The sequence below is a fragment of the Phalacrocorax carbo genome, chromosome 2 (genome assembly GCF_963921805.1).
Source record: "Phalacrocorax carbo chromosome 2, bPhaCar2.1, whole genome shotgun sequence".
Taxonomy (NCBI): Eukaryota; Metazoa; Chordata; class Aves; order Suliformes; family Phalacrocoracidae; genus Phalacrocorax; species Phalacrocorax carbo.
The window spans coordinates 122,728,785-122,747,281 of NC_087514.1; the positions used below are offsets into that span (position 1 = coordinate 122,728,785).

At 38.7% G+C, this 18,497-nt stretch overlaps 1 protein-coding gene across 2 annotated transcripts in view; it reads right to left on the reverse strand.

Annotated features, from left to right (window-relative positions):
- Nucleotides 1-1,098: 1,098 nt before the first annotated feature.
- The window catches only part of STT3B (STT3 oligosaccharyltransferase complex catalytic subunit B), a 476,425-nt gene continuing 459,026 nt past the window's right edge, over nt 1,099-18,497 (reverse strand). For both annotated transcript variants that reach the window (XM_064444219.1, XM_064444218.1), the window contains 10 exons: nt 17,784-17,930; nt 15,059-15,107; nt 13,393-13,547; nt 11,421-11,632; nt 10,395-10,582; nt 9,737-9,908; nt 7,228-7,401; nt 6,081-6,194; nt 4,819-5,031; nt 1,099-2,775 (listed from right to left, as the gene is read on the reverse strand). In XM_064444219.1, coding sequence (XP_064300289.1) covers nt 2,695-2,775; nt 4,819-5,031; nt 6,081-6,194; nt 7,228-7,401; nt 9,737-9,908; nt 10,395-10,582; nt 11,421-11,632; nt 13,393-13,547; nt 15,059-15,107; nt 17,784-17,930 — 1,505 coding nt within the window. In that variant the 3' untranslated portion in view covers nt 1,099-2,694. The remainder of the gene's footprint in view (nt 2,776-4,818; nt 5,032-6,080; nt 6,195-7,227; nt 7,402-9,736; nt 9,909-10,394; nt 10,583-11,420; nt 11,633-13,392; nt 13,548-15,058; nt 15,108-17,783; nt 17,931-18,497) is intronic.

Genomic DNA, 18,497 nt, shown 5'->3' on the forward strand with positions numbered 1-18,497 from the left:
TTTTTAAATTAGATTTTACAGTTTTGTGGCAGTTATGCTTCAACATTAGCCCTAGTAGAACAACAAAAGGATGGCTGTTGCTAAGGAAATAAGGTAGCATGGAAGGTGTTCGATAATGATACAAGACGCTAGTTTTCTTTGCCAGTACAGGCATGGTTCGGTTCTCTCTCAGAGAGAAGAAGTAGAAGTTAGTTTAGCTGAGTGAGTCTAGGATGCAGGTGGAGAGCCAGGTGACAGACCTGGCGTGCAAGTTCCCGAGGAACCAAGCAAGGTGCCAGTTCTTCTTTGTAACTAACTTTGGTTTTTCCAAGTGGCTGCCTTTGCACCTCCAACTGTTCTTTCCGTTTAAATGCAGAACATTGGCAGAAGCCTCGACGCCAAGTTAGATTTAAGTTCAGGTAAGTACTAGGCAACTTTAGGCCCAGGCTGGCTATGATTCGTATAGTTAGCTTCCTTTTCTTTGGCATAGCTTTAAAAATGCTATAGAAGTTGACAAGATGCCCTTTGTTTCTGCTCTGTTAAAGAGAACACTGCCAGCTAAGATGGAAAATAATCTGTCAGAACCGCAAAGGTACCTAGCTGTGGGAGGGCAGCCTTTTATTCCCTTTTTTTTAAAGCAAGGCCGAGTTACTGCCACACCACGGACTGACCAGCAGCATCTGTTCTGCTGCCTTTCAGCTGTTCTTCCAAATGTTAAATCGCTTTATGTCTTCCCGATGGTGAGTGGGCAGGATGCAGATTTGCAAGATATTACAAATTAGGCGTCACCTAATCACGGCTCCTGCTTGCGGTTAAGCGACTGTAACAGCTTGAGCTGCTCCAGCTGCTAGAAGGATTCACTGCAACATGTGTGCTTGGGAAAGATGGTGGCTGGTCTCTGAAAAATATTACAGCCACCTTAATTTCATCACAGCAGAGGCCCTACGCTTGGCTCAATAAATTTAAGCTGGAAGGATGTTAAGTAGCCTCTGCGGCTTCATTACAGCAACTTCATGAGGTCAGCAGATTTGCATTACAGAGTGCGAGCGACTTAATTTATCACTAGGACCAGAAGCAACCCGCTATCGAGTTAATCACAACAAAACCAACACAACACCCTTAACACAAAACTTGAATTAACTTTATTTTCCCCTACAGTCAACAACTGGTCTGCATTGAGCTTTAAAGCAACGAAATAAAATGAAATCTCCAAACGACAGGGGCCAGAAATCCAGATTTAATTACCTTTGTGAAAATGTTGCAGCTGTAGTATTGGTCTGTGTAAACCATCGGGGTCAAAATGAGTTCATAAATCAAAAAAATATTCTACACCTTGGGAAAGAAGTCAGCAGTAACATTCTCACAGAACACTGTAAATTTACATTTTCTTCATGAAAGGTACATACTATTCTGCATTTTACATCAAATTGTTGATGCAAGTTTTGCTTCTATAAAAAGTTACAACCTGTGGCAGGAGAACAAACTGCAAAACCCTTTCATTTTAATTAAAGAAAAATTTCAAGTCTGTATAAAGTCTTCCTATAGCAGGAAAGTGAACATGTTCAGTCTCCATTTATATTTTAGTGCATTTAATCTGACAGTTTTCACCACTTTAAAAAAAAAAAGTATAAAAGACAGACAAAGCAAATAGCACTATAGCAGGAATTTCTTCAACTGATTTTAAGTACTCTAAATAAAAATGCAGAGAAACAGATTTCCAGAAAAACATCTACCCTCACAAGAAAGGCAGTGGGGGCAGGGAGAGAGAGGTTTGCAAATCCTCACCTCCGACAGCCACAGAAAAGGGGTTTGTATACCTGTCAACCTTTTTTTTTTTCCTTTCCCCCCATAAAACAGACTATACTTGTTTTACCAATGTAAACATTTACCCAAAACAGTTTAATTCCTGTTCTGGAGCACCAGCAGCTCCCTGGTGCTCAGCTGTATGTTACTATAGCATTCATTACTGTCGTTTCAGATTTTTCAGGAGGATACAAATGTAGCCCTTGTATCTGCGGTGTGCAAGATCTGCCTTGTCTGCCGTCTGAAATGACAGCGTAAGGCAGCAGTACTGCCATCCCATGTTAAACAAAAGCAGCTCGTCCACTCTAAACTAGCGTCCAATTAATCTGTCCTGTCATCTCTTGTGAAAACTGCAGCTTTGCTTCTTACACTTGAGCTCAAAACCAGCCTGTAGCAAGAGTAAAAGGACACTGAAAGAAAGCATTGAAAAATAATCATGGGAGTAACTTATTTGGAAAGTTTAATTTCAGAGAGCGCTGCTTCCTCTTAATTGTTGAAAACCCCATCATTTTTAGATTTCACCATTCCAGTTTACATACTGCTCCTATTCAGCTGAACAGTGTTTTCCAAAAAAGATTGACAAGTATGCATGTGCCAAGGACCAAATTACAGGGTTCTTTGGTGCAGTCAGTCTAATTTCTCAACAGATTTGAAGGATAATATGTACCAATAAAAAAAAAAATTGCTGCTAGACTTGGATAGCAGCTCTGTCTTGCTTCACATTACAAATCTAAAACAGCTGTTCTCAATAAGCCAATATTTTTAATCAGACATTGCCTGAAAATTTTGTACAATAATCTGGACCAATGATGGTTCTGTACCCTCATGTTGCTGTGAAACATGACTTGAGCTAAAGGCAAAGACTGGTTATCTCAAGGACAACTGCTTCGTATTAGCAATCGAACAGTGTATTTAAACTGTCTTCCTGTTGGGTCTCTTGCCTTTCTTTAAAATTAGTTTATTCTTAATGTAGCCACGCTTCCTTTTGGAGGTCTAAAAAGAAAAACAGAATAAAATGTATTAGTTAATGGTTTAGACTTGACCGCGGTTTAATGATGTGCATTTCAATGCCTGATCTTTAGATTGATTTTAAAGAGCTTAAATGCTAAACCCTCACCTAGGTATTATCCAGTTATTTTTAGAGTTGGGATTGTTAATTCATGCCCAACATTTGCTTTTCCACAAGAGGTACTTTTGCGAGCCCCGTCTCCCAGATCTGTACAGCTGTTTTCAAAGCTTGTGCTGAGGCAGAATTAATCATTAACCAACACGATAAAGCTCTAATGTGCCCAAGGAGCAGAAGCAGTGTAGAGCGTTAGTTTTGTTTGAAAATAACCTCCTTGCATCTTTTGCGCTATTTGATTCTCTTAGAAGTTAGCAAGATGACAGACATATTTGCTCAAAGCAGCATTTTTCAAAAGTAAGATTAAAACTGAATAATCACATTTTAGTCTTTAGTCCTCTGCCCTTGGTCCGTAGGCTAGTTAGTGCTTCTGCTCATGTCTTTATCAGCAGATTTTAGAGTTGTTTTGTTTTTTTTTTTTTAAAAGGTAGTACTGGGGGTAAGCATTAATGTTAGTCTTAAGTAACAGTAACTTCAAAGTTGTATAAATATAGTTAGCTCATGGCAGGTAGAACTGTTACATTCAACATGCCCATCGCAACAGAGACAGCAGGCAGCTCCCACAGCTGCTGTGCTTTGCTGGGCTCACCCACAGGCTTGGTTGTCAGTTAAATATAACTTTGTTTTTTAATAACAGCAGCAAAAATATTATTATAAAGCAAGATAGATACAAATAAATATGTAATTCTCAGACACGTTATAACCTCTGAGCTTCAGCAATGTCCTTCCTAACACATAAGAGTGATAAGAGATGGACTGAATATCCAGTAAGGAAGCAACTGCTGCAAACCTGTGGCTACTGAGGAGCCCTCAGAATGCCTTCAAGAAATCCTAGCTTAGACATTCGCCCGATGCTCTTTGCTGGTTCTCCCATTTCTTAACGGGAAGTAAAGCCTGTTCGTACTGCAAGAGTTGGCGATGGATCAGAATTTGCATCAACTTTTATCCTGTCTTTGAGACAGATGACTGACATGCCCACAGCTTAAGCGGGGTCAGTACCTCTATCATTAATAAATATACCCTTTCTTGTCACTTTAGATCAAAAGTTACAGTGTAAGTGTATGACAGGCACAGTAAAGCTTACAGTTTCAAGATAAGTCTAGTCTCAGTGACACTCCCAAGTGCCTTATTTTATGAATTTCCAGCAAATCACAAAAATAAGCATCTTCACCCTCTAACATTCCTTACTTGTATTTCCATGACTCAGTGTAAGTTTACTGCCTATACTAATTTGGCTCGTTACACGTTTGTTTCCGACAGGATTCGGGAATTCCTTTTGCAATGTATATTTGAATGTATAGAAAATGGATACTGTGAGGGAGAGGGCTGCTAAGATTCTCCCCAGCTCCCCCGGTAACACATCTTCCTTAACAGGCTGAAGTAGCACACCACAGCTAACACTTTTAAAACCATGAAGATGACTTCAAACAGGAAGCAGCCAGACACTAAAGTTCCGTCAACAAAAGTTTCATATTTAATTTATTTCATACAAAATTGCCATTTTTAAACGTCTAGGCATCACTACTTTCAAACAAAATCAGAAAGCAACTTCCACATTGTTAACTTAGTGAGCCATAGTTACTGAAACATGAATTGATGTACTTTAGAGATTATACTTCCAGTTACATGAAGACTTAAGAGCTGTAACAGCCAGTGACACACTCTAGGTCCAGTTAGCATTCTGCCTAAAAAAAGAAATAAAATCTAGCCTTGTGTCTTCACATGCTTTTAAGGTAAGCAGACAGTAAATAAACAGTTATTACCAGCAGGCAGGTCTGATATTGGACACTAACATGAACAGTACCCATAACATTCTGGCTAGTGGAAATACAGAATTCACCAGCTACGTGATTCACTGTTAAAAATCAACTGCCACCTCCTGACCCCTTTCAGTTACTTCACTGGGAACCCACCTTCTTTGACAAATACTTCTGTTTCGGTACAATGTTGGTTACTCTAGGTTTATGATCCAATGTCTCTCTGTTGTCTAGTTGTTTCACCTTGTATATTCTAACAAGCCAGTGCTCTGAGGTAAAGGCTTCCTCCAGATGTTTAAATTTAATGTCTTTGTTGCCTATCTCAGCATTGCGCGTACGATCGAATCCTGGGGGTGTCCGAAAATCCAGCTATAAAAATTAAAGTTGCATATTAGTGTGAGACAAAAACCGAAAACACCCATCACTGCACTGCAAGCTGTGTTACTTCATACTGCAACGCTTTCATCTCGTCTAGGCAAAAGACAACACTTCTCTTGCACCGGTAATTACACCACAGAAACAACTCTCGGTTCCTTTCTACAACTAAGAAAGGGACAAATGCATTCTTACTCCTACAGATGTAGCAGGGACGGCACTTCGTGGTCTCAAAGAAATATCACATCTGCATTCAGAGATGAAACTACTCAAGTGAAAGTGCGAGGTGCAGCAGCCCGTGGTGGCTTTTTAGCGTAGCTGCGCCCGTGTACTCTCTTCTATGGTACAGTAATTCACGCTTTCATGGTTTTCCGTACAAGTCCAGAATGGTTCACATTACCGGTTAAATTTGACCCCCTGTGTTACAAATAAGATCCAGTGGCATCAATTTTAGCTGAATAAAGGATTCTTGTGGTAACACAACAGAATGAAGGGCCCTTGGCAGTGGGGGGAAGAACAGGAAAGAAAAAAAAAAGGAAACAAGGCAGGTTTAGCTACATACATACGCTTGATGATCCCAAAGGGGAGTGACGACTGTGAGTATTATGCCCTTATTCTAGAAGTGCCATGTTGTTTAATACACTGATGTGACTTGGATAGAAATCAGGTAGTTTCTGACAGATATTAAATAGTCAATTAACAGTTCCACTTCTGTGTTGCTATTAAAGAAAACCCCAAATCTCTCCACAACGTAACAGTTAATGCTTCAGCAAGCGCACTGCATAATGGAGTTAAGATGCTTGTCTGATGCAACGTGAAGGACAGCAAAAAGCTAAGTACAAGTGTAGGTTAGCAGCAAAAGTGTTTTTTTCTAACGGTTATGTACAGTAGACCATACCTAGATGTGTTCTGATTTGTAAAGCTGACTCTTACCTCCTATTCCGCTACTACAAGCAACACTCAATCTAAAAGATGGAAAACATCAAAGCAACATTTGTTTTCTCACATTTCAGTTAAGATTCAGTAGAAGCTGTAGCACTAACCTGCATCTCTCCAAATCTGTAATAGGACATTTTATACATGAGGCAGTTCAGCAAAGTTGGAGAACCCGCCTTGTCTACCCGGAATTCTCCCTGAGGGGTGAAGTAATCACTTTCCTTTGAAAATAAAATATACAAAGAGTTAATATAAACTAAACCAGTATTTAGGGTCATTTCTCATTCCCTTCTCCACAAAAAAAAAGAACCAACTTCGTAAAGAATCTAAACTGAGTTTTACAGTTTAAAAGCTGATCTAAGCTACTCTTAAAACAGAAAATGATGGTGCTCATTGAAGTTAAAATAGTTGAAAACCACCTGCTTGCAACCCAGACCCCAGTGGCCCAGTCTTTCTAAAGCCATATTATTGTGCTGGTGCAAGTTCGTCACTTCACACTAAGCAGTTACAGGAAAACTGATCTCAAAACATAAGAGTTAGTTGGGCATCTATCAAAATTATTCTTCAGAAAGGTGAAAAGCACTGTATTGTTAATATACAAGGTCTGCAACGTCACCATAAACTTCATATGTGCACAGTGTTTAAACAAAAGATTTCTGCATTTTCATCTCCAGTACAAGATGAAACGATGCACACGGGCTACTCCTTTAAGCCTGTGCTCAATATCTAGAAGTTTTTGTTAGCCATAAGCAAATATTACTACAGACTTCTGCAATCTCTGAGATGTTTGAGTAACTTAAACTCTACGTAAGTCAATATTAACACTTAAACTTGTCTCCTGCTATTACGGAGTTTGAAGAAATTTGTAATGCCAACCATTTAAACAGTCTGAACACTCCTTTTTTGAAGTATGATGGTGCATAGTGAGACACACACACACAAGAACCACGAAAGATATCCCGTACTTTTAGTATCATGCAGAAAAAGTGAAAAGCTTTTGAGGTTACTGACCTGTCAAAACCATAAATATTGAAAGAAACTGGGCTACAGGCCTCTGCACTCCTACTGTTCTAGGAAAACAACCCATAACATGTTTTTCAAGTAAAATTGCAATAAGTAGTAGAGATTTCCCTCCACTGTAATGAGCACTACCAGAAAAGCAACAACGTAAATAAAAGGTTAAAAAAAAACAACCCCAAACAGTAGAGACAAACACACAGTTCAGTTCAGTTTCCCCTGTCCATTTCCACTTACCCGAATATCTTTGGGATGTTCCCCCTCTGCTATTCTCACCATCCACAAGAACTTATTAATATCGTCACCAGAGTACCCGATCACACCACCAAAAATAATCAAAACATAATCCACATCCAGGCTTCTCATGATCTCGTATGCTGCTGACTCATTTGAGGACATTGCCTTTCCCACCTGCATCATAGCAAAAATACCTTAAAGATCTGCACAGCTGCCTATCAAACAGATCCACAGATCAGTATCCTGCCACACCAAGGCCCAAAAATGCATCCTTGTCAAACGAAGTCCACATTTTCATTCTAGATAAAGAAAACCCATTTTATCTATTTAGAAACTCAAAAGCCCAACCTAAATTGAAATATTTTCTCCTCTGCTGCCTGTTGAAATGAGCATTTTGAGTATAAAATGTAGCAATAAGGGTTTTTCCTTTTGTGGCACCTAGAGATTTTTCACATCATGGCTGTATTGGCAAAAACTTAGTGTTGCAGGAAATACCTAATTCCAAATTATTTTCAAAGCTTTAGACACAGCCCAAAGTGAACAAATTATTTGACATGTTAGTAGTTTCTTGTGTTTTTTTCCTTTGATCTCTGTCCTGCACTAATGAAGCAGCCGTGCTGCACTGTACTCAGCAGCATGCAGGCACCCTCAGTGTTGAATTCAACGTAAGATTATGCAGACAAAAATGTCAGAATAGAGACATCCTTGAGTGAAAAGCATAACATAGTTTTGGCCTTGAAAAACTTTTTAGAGCTGTATCCAGAATGTCGTTCATACTGGTCACTTCCACTGCTTAAAGAATTCACATAAGTCAGTGACATTCAGTTCCCTAGTTTTGTTTTCTATTGAAGGTCTTGCACCTAAAGCATAATAATGTATTGCTGTTGTAAAAGGGAATAACTACAATATAAATAATATTACATCCAAATCGGTAACATTCAGTTAAGACCGTAATTAGAAAACACTACGCTTGGGCTGCAATCTGTCAAAAAGACCGAGAACCTCAGCTTCTTGGCCATCATCCCAATCAATGTGAAGTTAATTTGGCAGATTTCCATTTCTGAGCTGGAGGAAGTCATCTGGCACGTGTCTCCGGGGCGTGCCTCATTTAGCACACAAGTTCAGGTATTCACTACAACGCACGTTTATTGCTTGGGTCCCCCTTTATGGAGTGTTCAGTCCAAAATGGAACGTGACAGCTCCAGCAGTCTTACTGGAGAGAATTCTGTACTAAAACCCATCATTGCTAATTGCTGTCATGTGTACGGTTACCGTGCTTATGCAATACAGATTACTTCCACAGCCTCTCTATTCACATGATGCGCCTTGTCCTGCAGAGATGTGTTGGTTTAGATACTAGTATCTGCAATTCTACCACTTGTAGAAGAGGGAGGCACGTAGAGCTACCAGAGTTGGATGTCCACATAAAACACTAACACACTCGGGTAGGTCAACAACCAAAATAAAAGTGCCTTAGTACATGGGAAGCCTTGTTGACCAACATTGGCACCAACAGTACAATTTCCCAAACTTGCTTTCAGCTGATGTGAGTTCCCTGCCCGTCAAAAGTACATGCATATCATCCCCCTCTTCCCCAATACACATTTTTTTCAGGCCTTTGTATGCTCAAAGCACAGCTTGATTAATTTGTTGACTTTGAACACTGCTTGTCTGCAGATCTGGTCCAACTGCTCTACCAGGGACTAACACAAGACAAGAAACTATCCTAATACATTCCTCAAGCCCTTCCCCCATTCTGCCTGTGTAGCGTGACATAGGTCTTCCGGGAAGAAATGGCCACTGAGTGATGAGTGACGTCATCACTGAGTGATGACGAGTTGTTACACAGCACCTAGTAAGACAGCAACCCAGCTACAATATAGAGCATTCTTTAGTTTCTGAAAAAAGTTTCAGCTGCCCAAGGTGGTGCCCCTGTAACCCCAGGCGATGCTAACACCCTGCTTTTAAGCACATGCACAAAGCTGAAACTTACTCTTCACAAGTGAAAGAATTAAAGGTACATATGTTTTGTCTAACTGCAAATTTGAGAAGACAGAATCGCATCAAGTCTGCAACACTTCCATTGCTATTCATAAACTTACTCTTATTTTCAAGATGCCTGAAAACATGTTGTTTCATGTGGGTAGTTTTCATAGTGCCATTCAAAATCTAGTCAGCAGAGACACTGCTGAACTGAAGTGATCCCTATTTGATTTTGTCTATCCTCCCACAAAGAAGAGAAGAGAAACTGAAGTGAAGTTTTGGAAAATCCAAGTAAACAAAACAGAAACTCCGAAAGCAAAATCGACCCCTTCTAGCCCCAAAACCCTTTATACTTGAGTTCTAATAAATGTAAAAAATATGTTCCTTCCACCTCTGTGTTTCCCACTCCATGGAATTTTTCCTTAATATCTATCATACTATCTATTAACAGACATTTACAATTTCATACTCGACTGCAAGGTAAACGCTTTTGTGTTTCTAATCCATAGATAATGGCCACCCTTACCAGGGCTATGTGGCTGTTGTTCCAAGTATTGTTATCAACCAGGGTTGTCCGGTTAGCCATTCCTGCTATCTGATATCCATAGTCCCACCACGACATCACTCTGGCATGCTCATCTGTGTTTTGCCTCAGCCAGTAGTAGGCTTCTCTGAAGTCATCTAGGATATTCCGAGTGCTGGAAAGAGAGCTCACTTTATTCACGTCAGTACAAATACTGGTGACAAATTAACTGCACTGTGACAAATCCAGGCTCAAAAATAATGGTTTTCTTAATGTGTTCAACTCCCTTTGAGGGATTCAGCCACCAGCAATCAGAAGTTTGAACCCCACCGACAGCTGAACAGCCAGAAGCTGAGCTGCTTTTGATTACGTGACTAAATACGTTTCCAGTCAAATATATATTCATAAACAAGTTTTCCCAATTGACTAAAAAACTTTTTTTTTAGCCATCATCTTTACTGGCTTTGGATAGGATTATTTTTATGTATTTACATTAAATATTTAATAAAATGTTGCATCTTTTTGAAAATTAGATTAAGAATTTTATATTCAGGTGACAATTCTGCCTTAATATAATTAGAAGGTAAAGCAAATTGCTAATGCGAAAGAAGTAGACAGGCTTCTGCCCTTTAATTACTTCAGAGCCGTAGACCTTACTTACCCATCATGGTTATAGGAAGCGAGAACAACGCTGGGGCTGGAGTATGCATTGCTAGTTACCCAGGTGCAGTGGACAGCAAACATCATCAACAACATCAGCATCAGCATAGTAACAATGTTTTTGATATTAGGACCCAATCCTTCTTCTGTTTTTTCCTGTTCAGATACATGTTTTCTCACTTTGCCTGCCTAAACAAACACAAATACATCTGTTATGACAACTTTTGTCACTTTCCTTGACAATGGAACCCATGCCTTTTTCTTCACCACATGCACCCCAGGAATGCTACAGAATACTATAAAGCTAGACCAAGCTGTTGAGTACATTAGCTAAGTATGCACAAGAATATTTTGACAATCCAGCAACTTGCAAAAATGGATGATTCCTTGAAAACCTCTTTCAGAAGAGAAAAAACTTATTATGTGAGGGTCAGTGCATGACTTCCTTGGTTTGGCTCAGTATGATGAGGCCCTTTTATAAGGCAGGGTAGAAAAGTGAAAGGCACAGATATTTACTGTGAGGAAAAGCGGGAAACCCAAGGCTCATGCATTGTCAGGGTCAGTATTACAAAGCCTAAGAGATAAAAAAGCTGGTACCTAATACCACCTTCTTCAGGAATAGGAGTATGCAAGTTTACCTATAGAAATACTTTTCTATAAAATATATTATTCTTTAATTTCTCCATGTCTTAAAGGATATACAAGAAGGAAACATGGAGACATTGAGTAACACAGAACTGCTATAAGTCATTCGGGAGAGCAACTGTCTGCCATTTCTTCTATAGAAAGCTGGGTCAACACTGTACCTTTAGGTTAAAGGCTCACCACCGATCAAGCTAGAAGGAACTGCTTCTACACTCACACTGATTTTTTTCGGAACATCAGTTATACCTTATTGGAGAACATCAACACATGCTCTAAATTTAAATGCTAGCGATTCAGACCTCTAATGGCATTTAAAATATTCTGACAAAAAGAGTAAAACTAAGCTGCTTTCTGACTTCTAACTTTTGCTCCCTTCCCTCACCTTATCATACAGGTTGCCAGGGTTCCTTTTGTCATCCTCATCACTGCTGTCCTCTATTGGTGGATTTTCCCTCTTCATATCATCACCCAAATAACGCTCAAAGACATTGGAGAAAGCAATTGCAGACAGCATGCAGACCACTGGAGTCAAAGTGAGCATCAGACGAACCATCACGCCAGCAAAGTACACAGCGCTGATTGCATACAGAGCAACTGCAAAGAAACAAATCTACTGATGACATTTAGAAAATAACACTCACTCTGACTGCACACGTACATGCCCTCCACAAAACTACTTCTGGAATTGGGTTGAGCATCTGTGTATATAAAGACTTGAGCATGCATCTTGTATTTCACTGCTTTTTAATTTACAGAGATACAGTTCAATTCACATTTGTCCCTTTTAAGCTTCAAACCCTTCCTGAAGTTCATCTTGGCAACTGTGAACAACAACACAAGCCCATTTTCATATTCATTAATAATGTGTCAGAAGAAACATTATTAGTGGAATTAAGTATCACACACCAAAAATACTACTGGAATAACAGGCAGTTTCATTTGCTTAAAAAGGCCAAAGAGCCTTAGACCAAACAAGTTCTTGAAACTGAAAAAAGCAAAAGGAAGTGTCAGAATGTCACGTAAATATAAAATTTTAATTTATGTTAGAGATATTTGTGGACAAATTGGGGGCTTGTCTACATTGTAATAATAATTATGATATTATGAGCCCTATTCTGAAGCAAGTTCTCCTGAACAGTATTATCTCCACTCCCAGCCCCCTGCCCAAGAAAAAAAACCCCAAACCAAAACCCCCAAGATTTTCAGAACAGTAAGGAATATTCAGAACACTTTCCTTAGAAGGAAAAAACACCCAAACCTGTATACAGTCGTTAGGAACATATATTGTTCAAGTAATAGTGGTTATTCCTTGTCTGCTACAGTTTAACAATATACTTTTGTGAAAGACTTGCCATAGAAATCATGAAGGGACACTGATTTATCAGATTACATTAGGTAAGTATTTTCTACTTTGCAGCAAAGTAGCATGGCTCTCCATTCTCACTTACAGGTTTCTTTATGCTGATTTAAATGGATGATGCAGCAGTAGGAGGCTGAAAGCGAGTTGCCCAGCACTGGTCTTGACAAGGGCTCACTGTAAGCCACAGAGCACAGAATACCCTGGAGTCACTGGGTTTAACACAGTAAGTGTTCCTACTGCCCACACACCTCTTGGGTAATCCTAAGAGGCAGCTGTATTGGTCTGCAGCCTCCTGTCCAGGTAAAATCCCAAGACCTGAGTGATCTTCACTCTTCCATATGGGCTACAACTTCAAATCACATCTTTACAAGCCTCATTCATAATCTTAAAAGTCTGCTTTCAAAGTACAGCTTTGTACAAATAAACAATTTGCTTTCACTGACATAGGGAGACCTCACACCTCCAGTTAGGCTTGTGTCTTCTCTAGCACTTGTTCCACAGCAAGTGATTCCATTCAGTAAAACAGCAGAAAATCTGGGAAGAAAAGGTGTTTTGATTCATCATCTGTGATGGGATGAGTGCCAGACACCCAGGGAAGGGCTGGTTGCCTTGCAGCCTGCGTGGGGAAGGGACCTTCCCTTTGCACTGAGCTGTTCATCTGGCTGAACTGTACTGTGGAACTGTGCCCCAACGCTTGGTTTGCAAGATCAGCAGGTGGAGGAGCGTGCAACTCCAGCTGCAGAACAGCACCATACAGACAAATATGTTGATCCCACCTCTTGGGGCAATACTCCATCACCAGTTCTCTGCATTTTTTATAAATAGCTTTAAATACTGCTGGGTGTAGGCAACTTTTAATAATAATCTTTAAACATACCACTTTTAAACCTTTTTTCAGAACAAGCCATATACCAGCTTTAAGCAAACAAAACCAAAACAGAATCAAGTTGTAAGACAAGATTTTTCAAAACAATTTAAAAGTATTTTCTCTTACCAAACACTCTTTCGTCATTGATGTTTTTGATACAGAACCACAGCCCTGCTGGGAAAGTACACACGAGAATATGCAGATCAAAAAAGAAGGAAACCCATGTTGTAGGCTGATGCTCAGACACAGAGGCAATGATCGGGATGTGAATTTTCGCATACCTTTTTTAAAAAAAATTCAGTTCAAATTATTTTGAAAAGATAAAATTATTAAAACTTGTAAACATTAGGAATTCTGAAATTCATTTCAAATTAAAATGGCAAGTCCTCTATTCAGCAGAAATCTGATGAAACGTTTACATCAAAGAAGTCTCCAGGTCTTACTGTATTTAGGAAGTATTTGGTGTATAGAGTTATTTAAAACACTGATATAAAGGATTATTTCCATACTAATTAAAAGGATTAAAATGATGGAAATTTTGTTTTGTTAGGGCTAAATATGAAGCCAAATGCACCAAAATGAAAACACGCAGCTATGGAAGCCCCATCATTAAATTTTGGAGAGATAATCACCTGTACCAGTAAATCTCCCAGATTTTCAACACTGTATTTTGAAAACTCTCCTCTACACAGAATACCTTTATTTTCTTAGTACAGAAAGTTACAGTATTAAATACCAGACCAGTTACTGATGCCCCGACATTCCTTTAGATGCTGAAAAAAAATCAGGCCTTGTCTACACTTGGAAATACATGTCAACTAAACAAGTCAAACACTCAGTGCAGACAAGGACAAAACAGTGTTCTATATTAAAGGCACACAGGGACCTAATCTGGGGTGCCACATGACCGAATGGTGAGATATCAAACATACGTCCTTTTCTTCACTGAAATCTGGTTCTCATTCGAAACTTCATTGCGTGCTTTAACACAATATGATTTTCTAATGTAGACAAGCCCTCAAAAGTTTAATGCTTTGTGTGTGTATATATATATACACACACCCCACAGCGAAGAACATCTATATGTTCTTCAAATAAATCTGAGGCTTCTTTACTAACATCAATTCTACTTCATTTATTACAGAGTTGGTATAGAATCCTGTGTGAACTGGATTAGGGGGACCTAAAAAATGTGAACTCCAAAAGTTTGAAGTTCTCCTATCTCTGCTTTTAATCTTAAAAAAAAAAATCTACCAATTGAATTTCACCTTAAATACATTTATCTGAGAAAAATGAATAAACCAGAATTGTTTAGAGTAGACATCTGTATACATAAAACAGATTTATGAACATCATAAACAGGCAGCATGCAAGATGATATGTGCAACATCATTGTGATTTTGTGCAATGATGCACAATGAAAATAGTGTAAGTTTAAGGCTTTTAGTAATTTTTAAATGTGTCCTCAAGTGTTGGTACAGCTTTTAGTTATTTTATGCTGAGAAGCACTACAATTTCATACAGAAAAACATACCATTACATATTCAGAGACTTTCAAAGAAGCAAGAAATTTAATAGACAAATTAGTGGTTGCACTAGTTTTGCACAACTGATTGCTTGCAAAGATCATGAAACAGTTACTACAAATGCCCTCTTTAGAGAGCTGATTAAATCCCACTATATTCTCCTTGACTTAAATACTAAATGGATTTGAGGGTAAGAGCAAAAGATTATTAGTTTTCAGTAGAATGCTATTGATATCTAAATCCTTATATCCTTTATCCTTACTTACCCAGTGTCCCACAATGAATAAAATCTGCCACTCCAAGGAGCAATATAACCTGAAAAAGAGAAGGGGAAATAAAACCCTTCTGCTGCCTAGGTATTTAAATGTCATAATTTTTCCATTCCCTCAAATTATAGCACAAAACCAAAAGAAATTTTACTGAACTTGTAATATATGTGAACCAGACCTACTGCATTAGGCAGCCTATAAAGTCTACCAACCATGAAGCCAGTTTTAGAAAACATGCTTTCAGAGGATCACACTCTCACAGGATCATATCGTACTTGTTGAGTATCACGACACACACACTCCTCCAAAAGTCAAAGCAATGCAATAAAAAAAAAAAAAATTTCTTAAAGAATATGGCAGATATAGAGCAAAGGTTTCTAAAGAAGTATAAGAAAAAGAAAGCATAATTGGTAAGCAAGTATTTCATTTTTCTGAAACGCCTGAGCAGGAGACTGGGAACTATCTATAGCCAAAGCACTAATACTCAATTAAACACTGGTTTCCTATTGTTTCCCTACTGATGGATCTATATGTGGCATGCAATATAAAAGGTGCTACTAGACAGGCTGATAAGCTTTACATATTTTCTTTTCTTTTAAACAAAACCTTTAGATACTTGAATATCTTAAGATGAAGAGAAACAGTATAATTATCAGGTGAAAGATAAAAATTATTATTAGTAAGATTCTTAAATTTTATTTCCAGTTTCCTGACAACTGTTTTGACTCCCTCTGAAGCCAGATACAGACAACGTGAAATAAGAGAAAGTTAAATCCTTTTATTTATTACAAGTCTTTGTGTATGACATGGTAAGTCTTCCCTCTATCTGACATTTAAAATCAGTATAATCTGACTAAAGGTTTTAGTTTAATAACTAGTTTAGACATTTAAATATTGTGGTTAATATTCTATGACAGCCATATTTTTCCCCTTCAGTCTTTGGACGCAAGGAGCTGCCAGCAGATGGGGAACTACCAGTTATGGTCTTCTCTGGATGTACCCAAAACACAGGATTAAATGCATTCACCTGAGGGGTGCTGAAAGAGTTGGCCAATATGACAGCTACCCAACCATCTTCATCAGGGTGATATGGGAGGGCCCTGGTGCCTGGAAAATGACTGATGCTACATCTCTGGGGAAGGCAAGAAGGAATACACAGGAAACTACGGGCCAGTAAACTGAGTCCCTGAAAAGATCATGGAGCACAATTAAATGCTTTTTGAAGCATTTTCCTCATTTCTCATTTATAAGCTGAAGAAGAATGGGCTGGACAAACAGATCATTTGATGGGTTGAAAATTAGCTGTCCTGACAAGCTCAAAGTAGTACTCAGTGGATTGGGGTCCAGCTGGTGGCTAGGTAAAGGTAAATATATGCCAGAGGCCAAAACAGTTGACAGTGCTAGATTGAAAATAGTGGCCAACATGCCTTATGGCAGGCAGAACTTAAATCCAGAACCATAAATCCCTTCCTTCCAGGTGCTGCAACTGGGATACAAGGTCCAGACGCAGGCCCCCTTCTACAAGGGCATTATTAAGAAAAGAGAGAGGGATCAGAGTGCTGTGAGATGGTCAGGAACCTATAGATGACACAGCATACTAGAAGCAGCTGAGGCAACGAGGTTTTATCCATCTGGTAGAACAACGATACTGATCAGTGAATTTCAGAACTTTAAATCAAGACCCTAAGAACTGTAACAGACATATTTTGCTGCACACTGAAATTCAAGCCAAATTTTGTTTTGATATGCTAGTCTGAAAATTCTTCCTAAGTATTAGTAGAACCTGCTCATACTTAGTGAAGAGCAAATCATAAACCATCAAGTTTTGGAAGACTTTCAAAGAGAGATGCTAAGTATTCTTTTGGAAAAATGGTATATAAAGCTGCTTTTAAACAGTCCAAAATGTTGAACAAGTAATACAGAGAAAAAAAAAAAAGCCAGAAACATTGCTAAAAAGAATTACAAGAAAGAAGTCAGTTAAGATAAAAAACAAGTTAAGTCTCAGGAAAGTGTTGTTCCCCCCCAACAAAGCTCTAATAAAACAAAACTGTATTTGAGATATAATACTAAGATCATACAATTTAAACCAAGCAGAAGACAATTTTTGCATGGGTGACATACTTTAGCTGGGAAAATAAGATTGCTTTTGCTTCATCAGGGGAAGGAAGTACAGTATTAGATCACCGAGGAAATATATCATGGGATAAGGAGATGGCAGTGAGGCATCTGGGGATGGCAACCAAGCAAAGACAAGCTTGTTTTTGTGAGATTGGGTAGAACCACCTTGAAGACTGGAGGTTCAACCACAGGAGTAAAGTAGAACTTACAGATTAATTCCAGTCATAGAGAAGTCAGATTCAAGTATTTCAGAGAGTAAGCAATCTGACCTTGACCCACCAACGCTGTTCAGAATAGATTAGCTATACATATCTTCGTAATACGCTTTGGCTATAGTTATGTTCCTCATCCAGTCTGACTCCTTACATCATCATGTTGATAATACCTGAAATATTGGAATGATGCTACAAAGATTCCACACACACACCCACACACCCCTCCGCCCCATAGCCCAGAAAGCACAGTGAATTCCAACACACAGAAATATAGAGTAACATGGGCAATTTATTTGCTGTGGCATTGCCAACAACTACTTTAGACAAAACCAAATATTGATCATCTGGTTTACCTGCTCCAAAGGTAAACTAGTTTCACATTTATTTACCTGTGTATGTCAAATAGATGACACTCAGGAATACGATACCAGCAGCTAGCGAGACACCCAAGAAGAACAATGTCTGAAATTCTTGCTTTGTTAATCTGTCTCTCAGATACTGCAAAAATGCATATGCCTGCAGCAGTGCAAAAACACCTAAAGAAAGAGGAAAGGTTTTTTTAATTGCTCTAAAGCAGTAACAGCTGTTAAAGCAACTGGCATACTTTGGCTGTATTTAAATTAGAGAAATAAATCTAAGGTACACCCTTACATCCAAAAACTAGCATAAAATCACTTTCTGACAAATAGCCCTTAATACTTAACAGGGGTGATACTTTCTTGAATGACAGAAACATGCAATGAGAGAAAATACTCTCAGAAAAATTCTTTGCTTATTATTTCAAGAGCTTCAATACCCACCGCTGCTTTGCTCCCAAACTGAATTGGGGTAAGGATCACCCAAAAACTAGATTGCACTGATTGTGACAAAAACACAGGTTAACATACCTAGACCTGGTGAAAAATTAAGACACACATCACGCAAAACAAGGCTAATACAGAAATATGTGGAAATTAAGCTAACGAACAAAACAGGAGGATTTAATGAATTTAAGAAAAACCCCAATCCCCCAAGCATTAGGTGATACAGAAAACTGAATTATATAAAGCTAGTGTTGAAACACCAGGACTTCTTGCATAAGCACCCCACACCCTCAAAAAGGC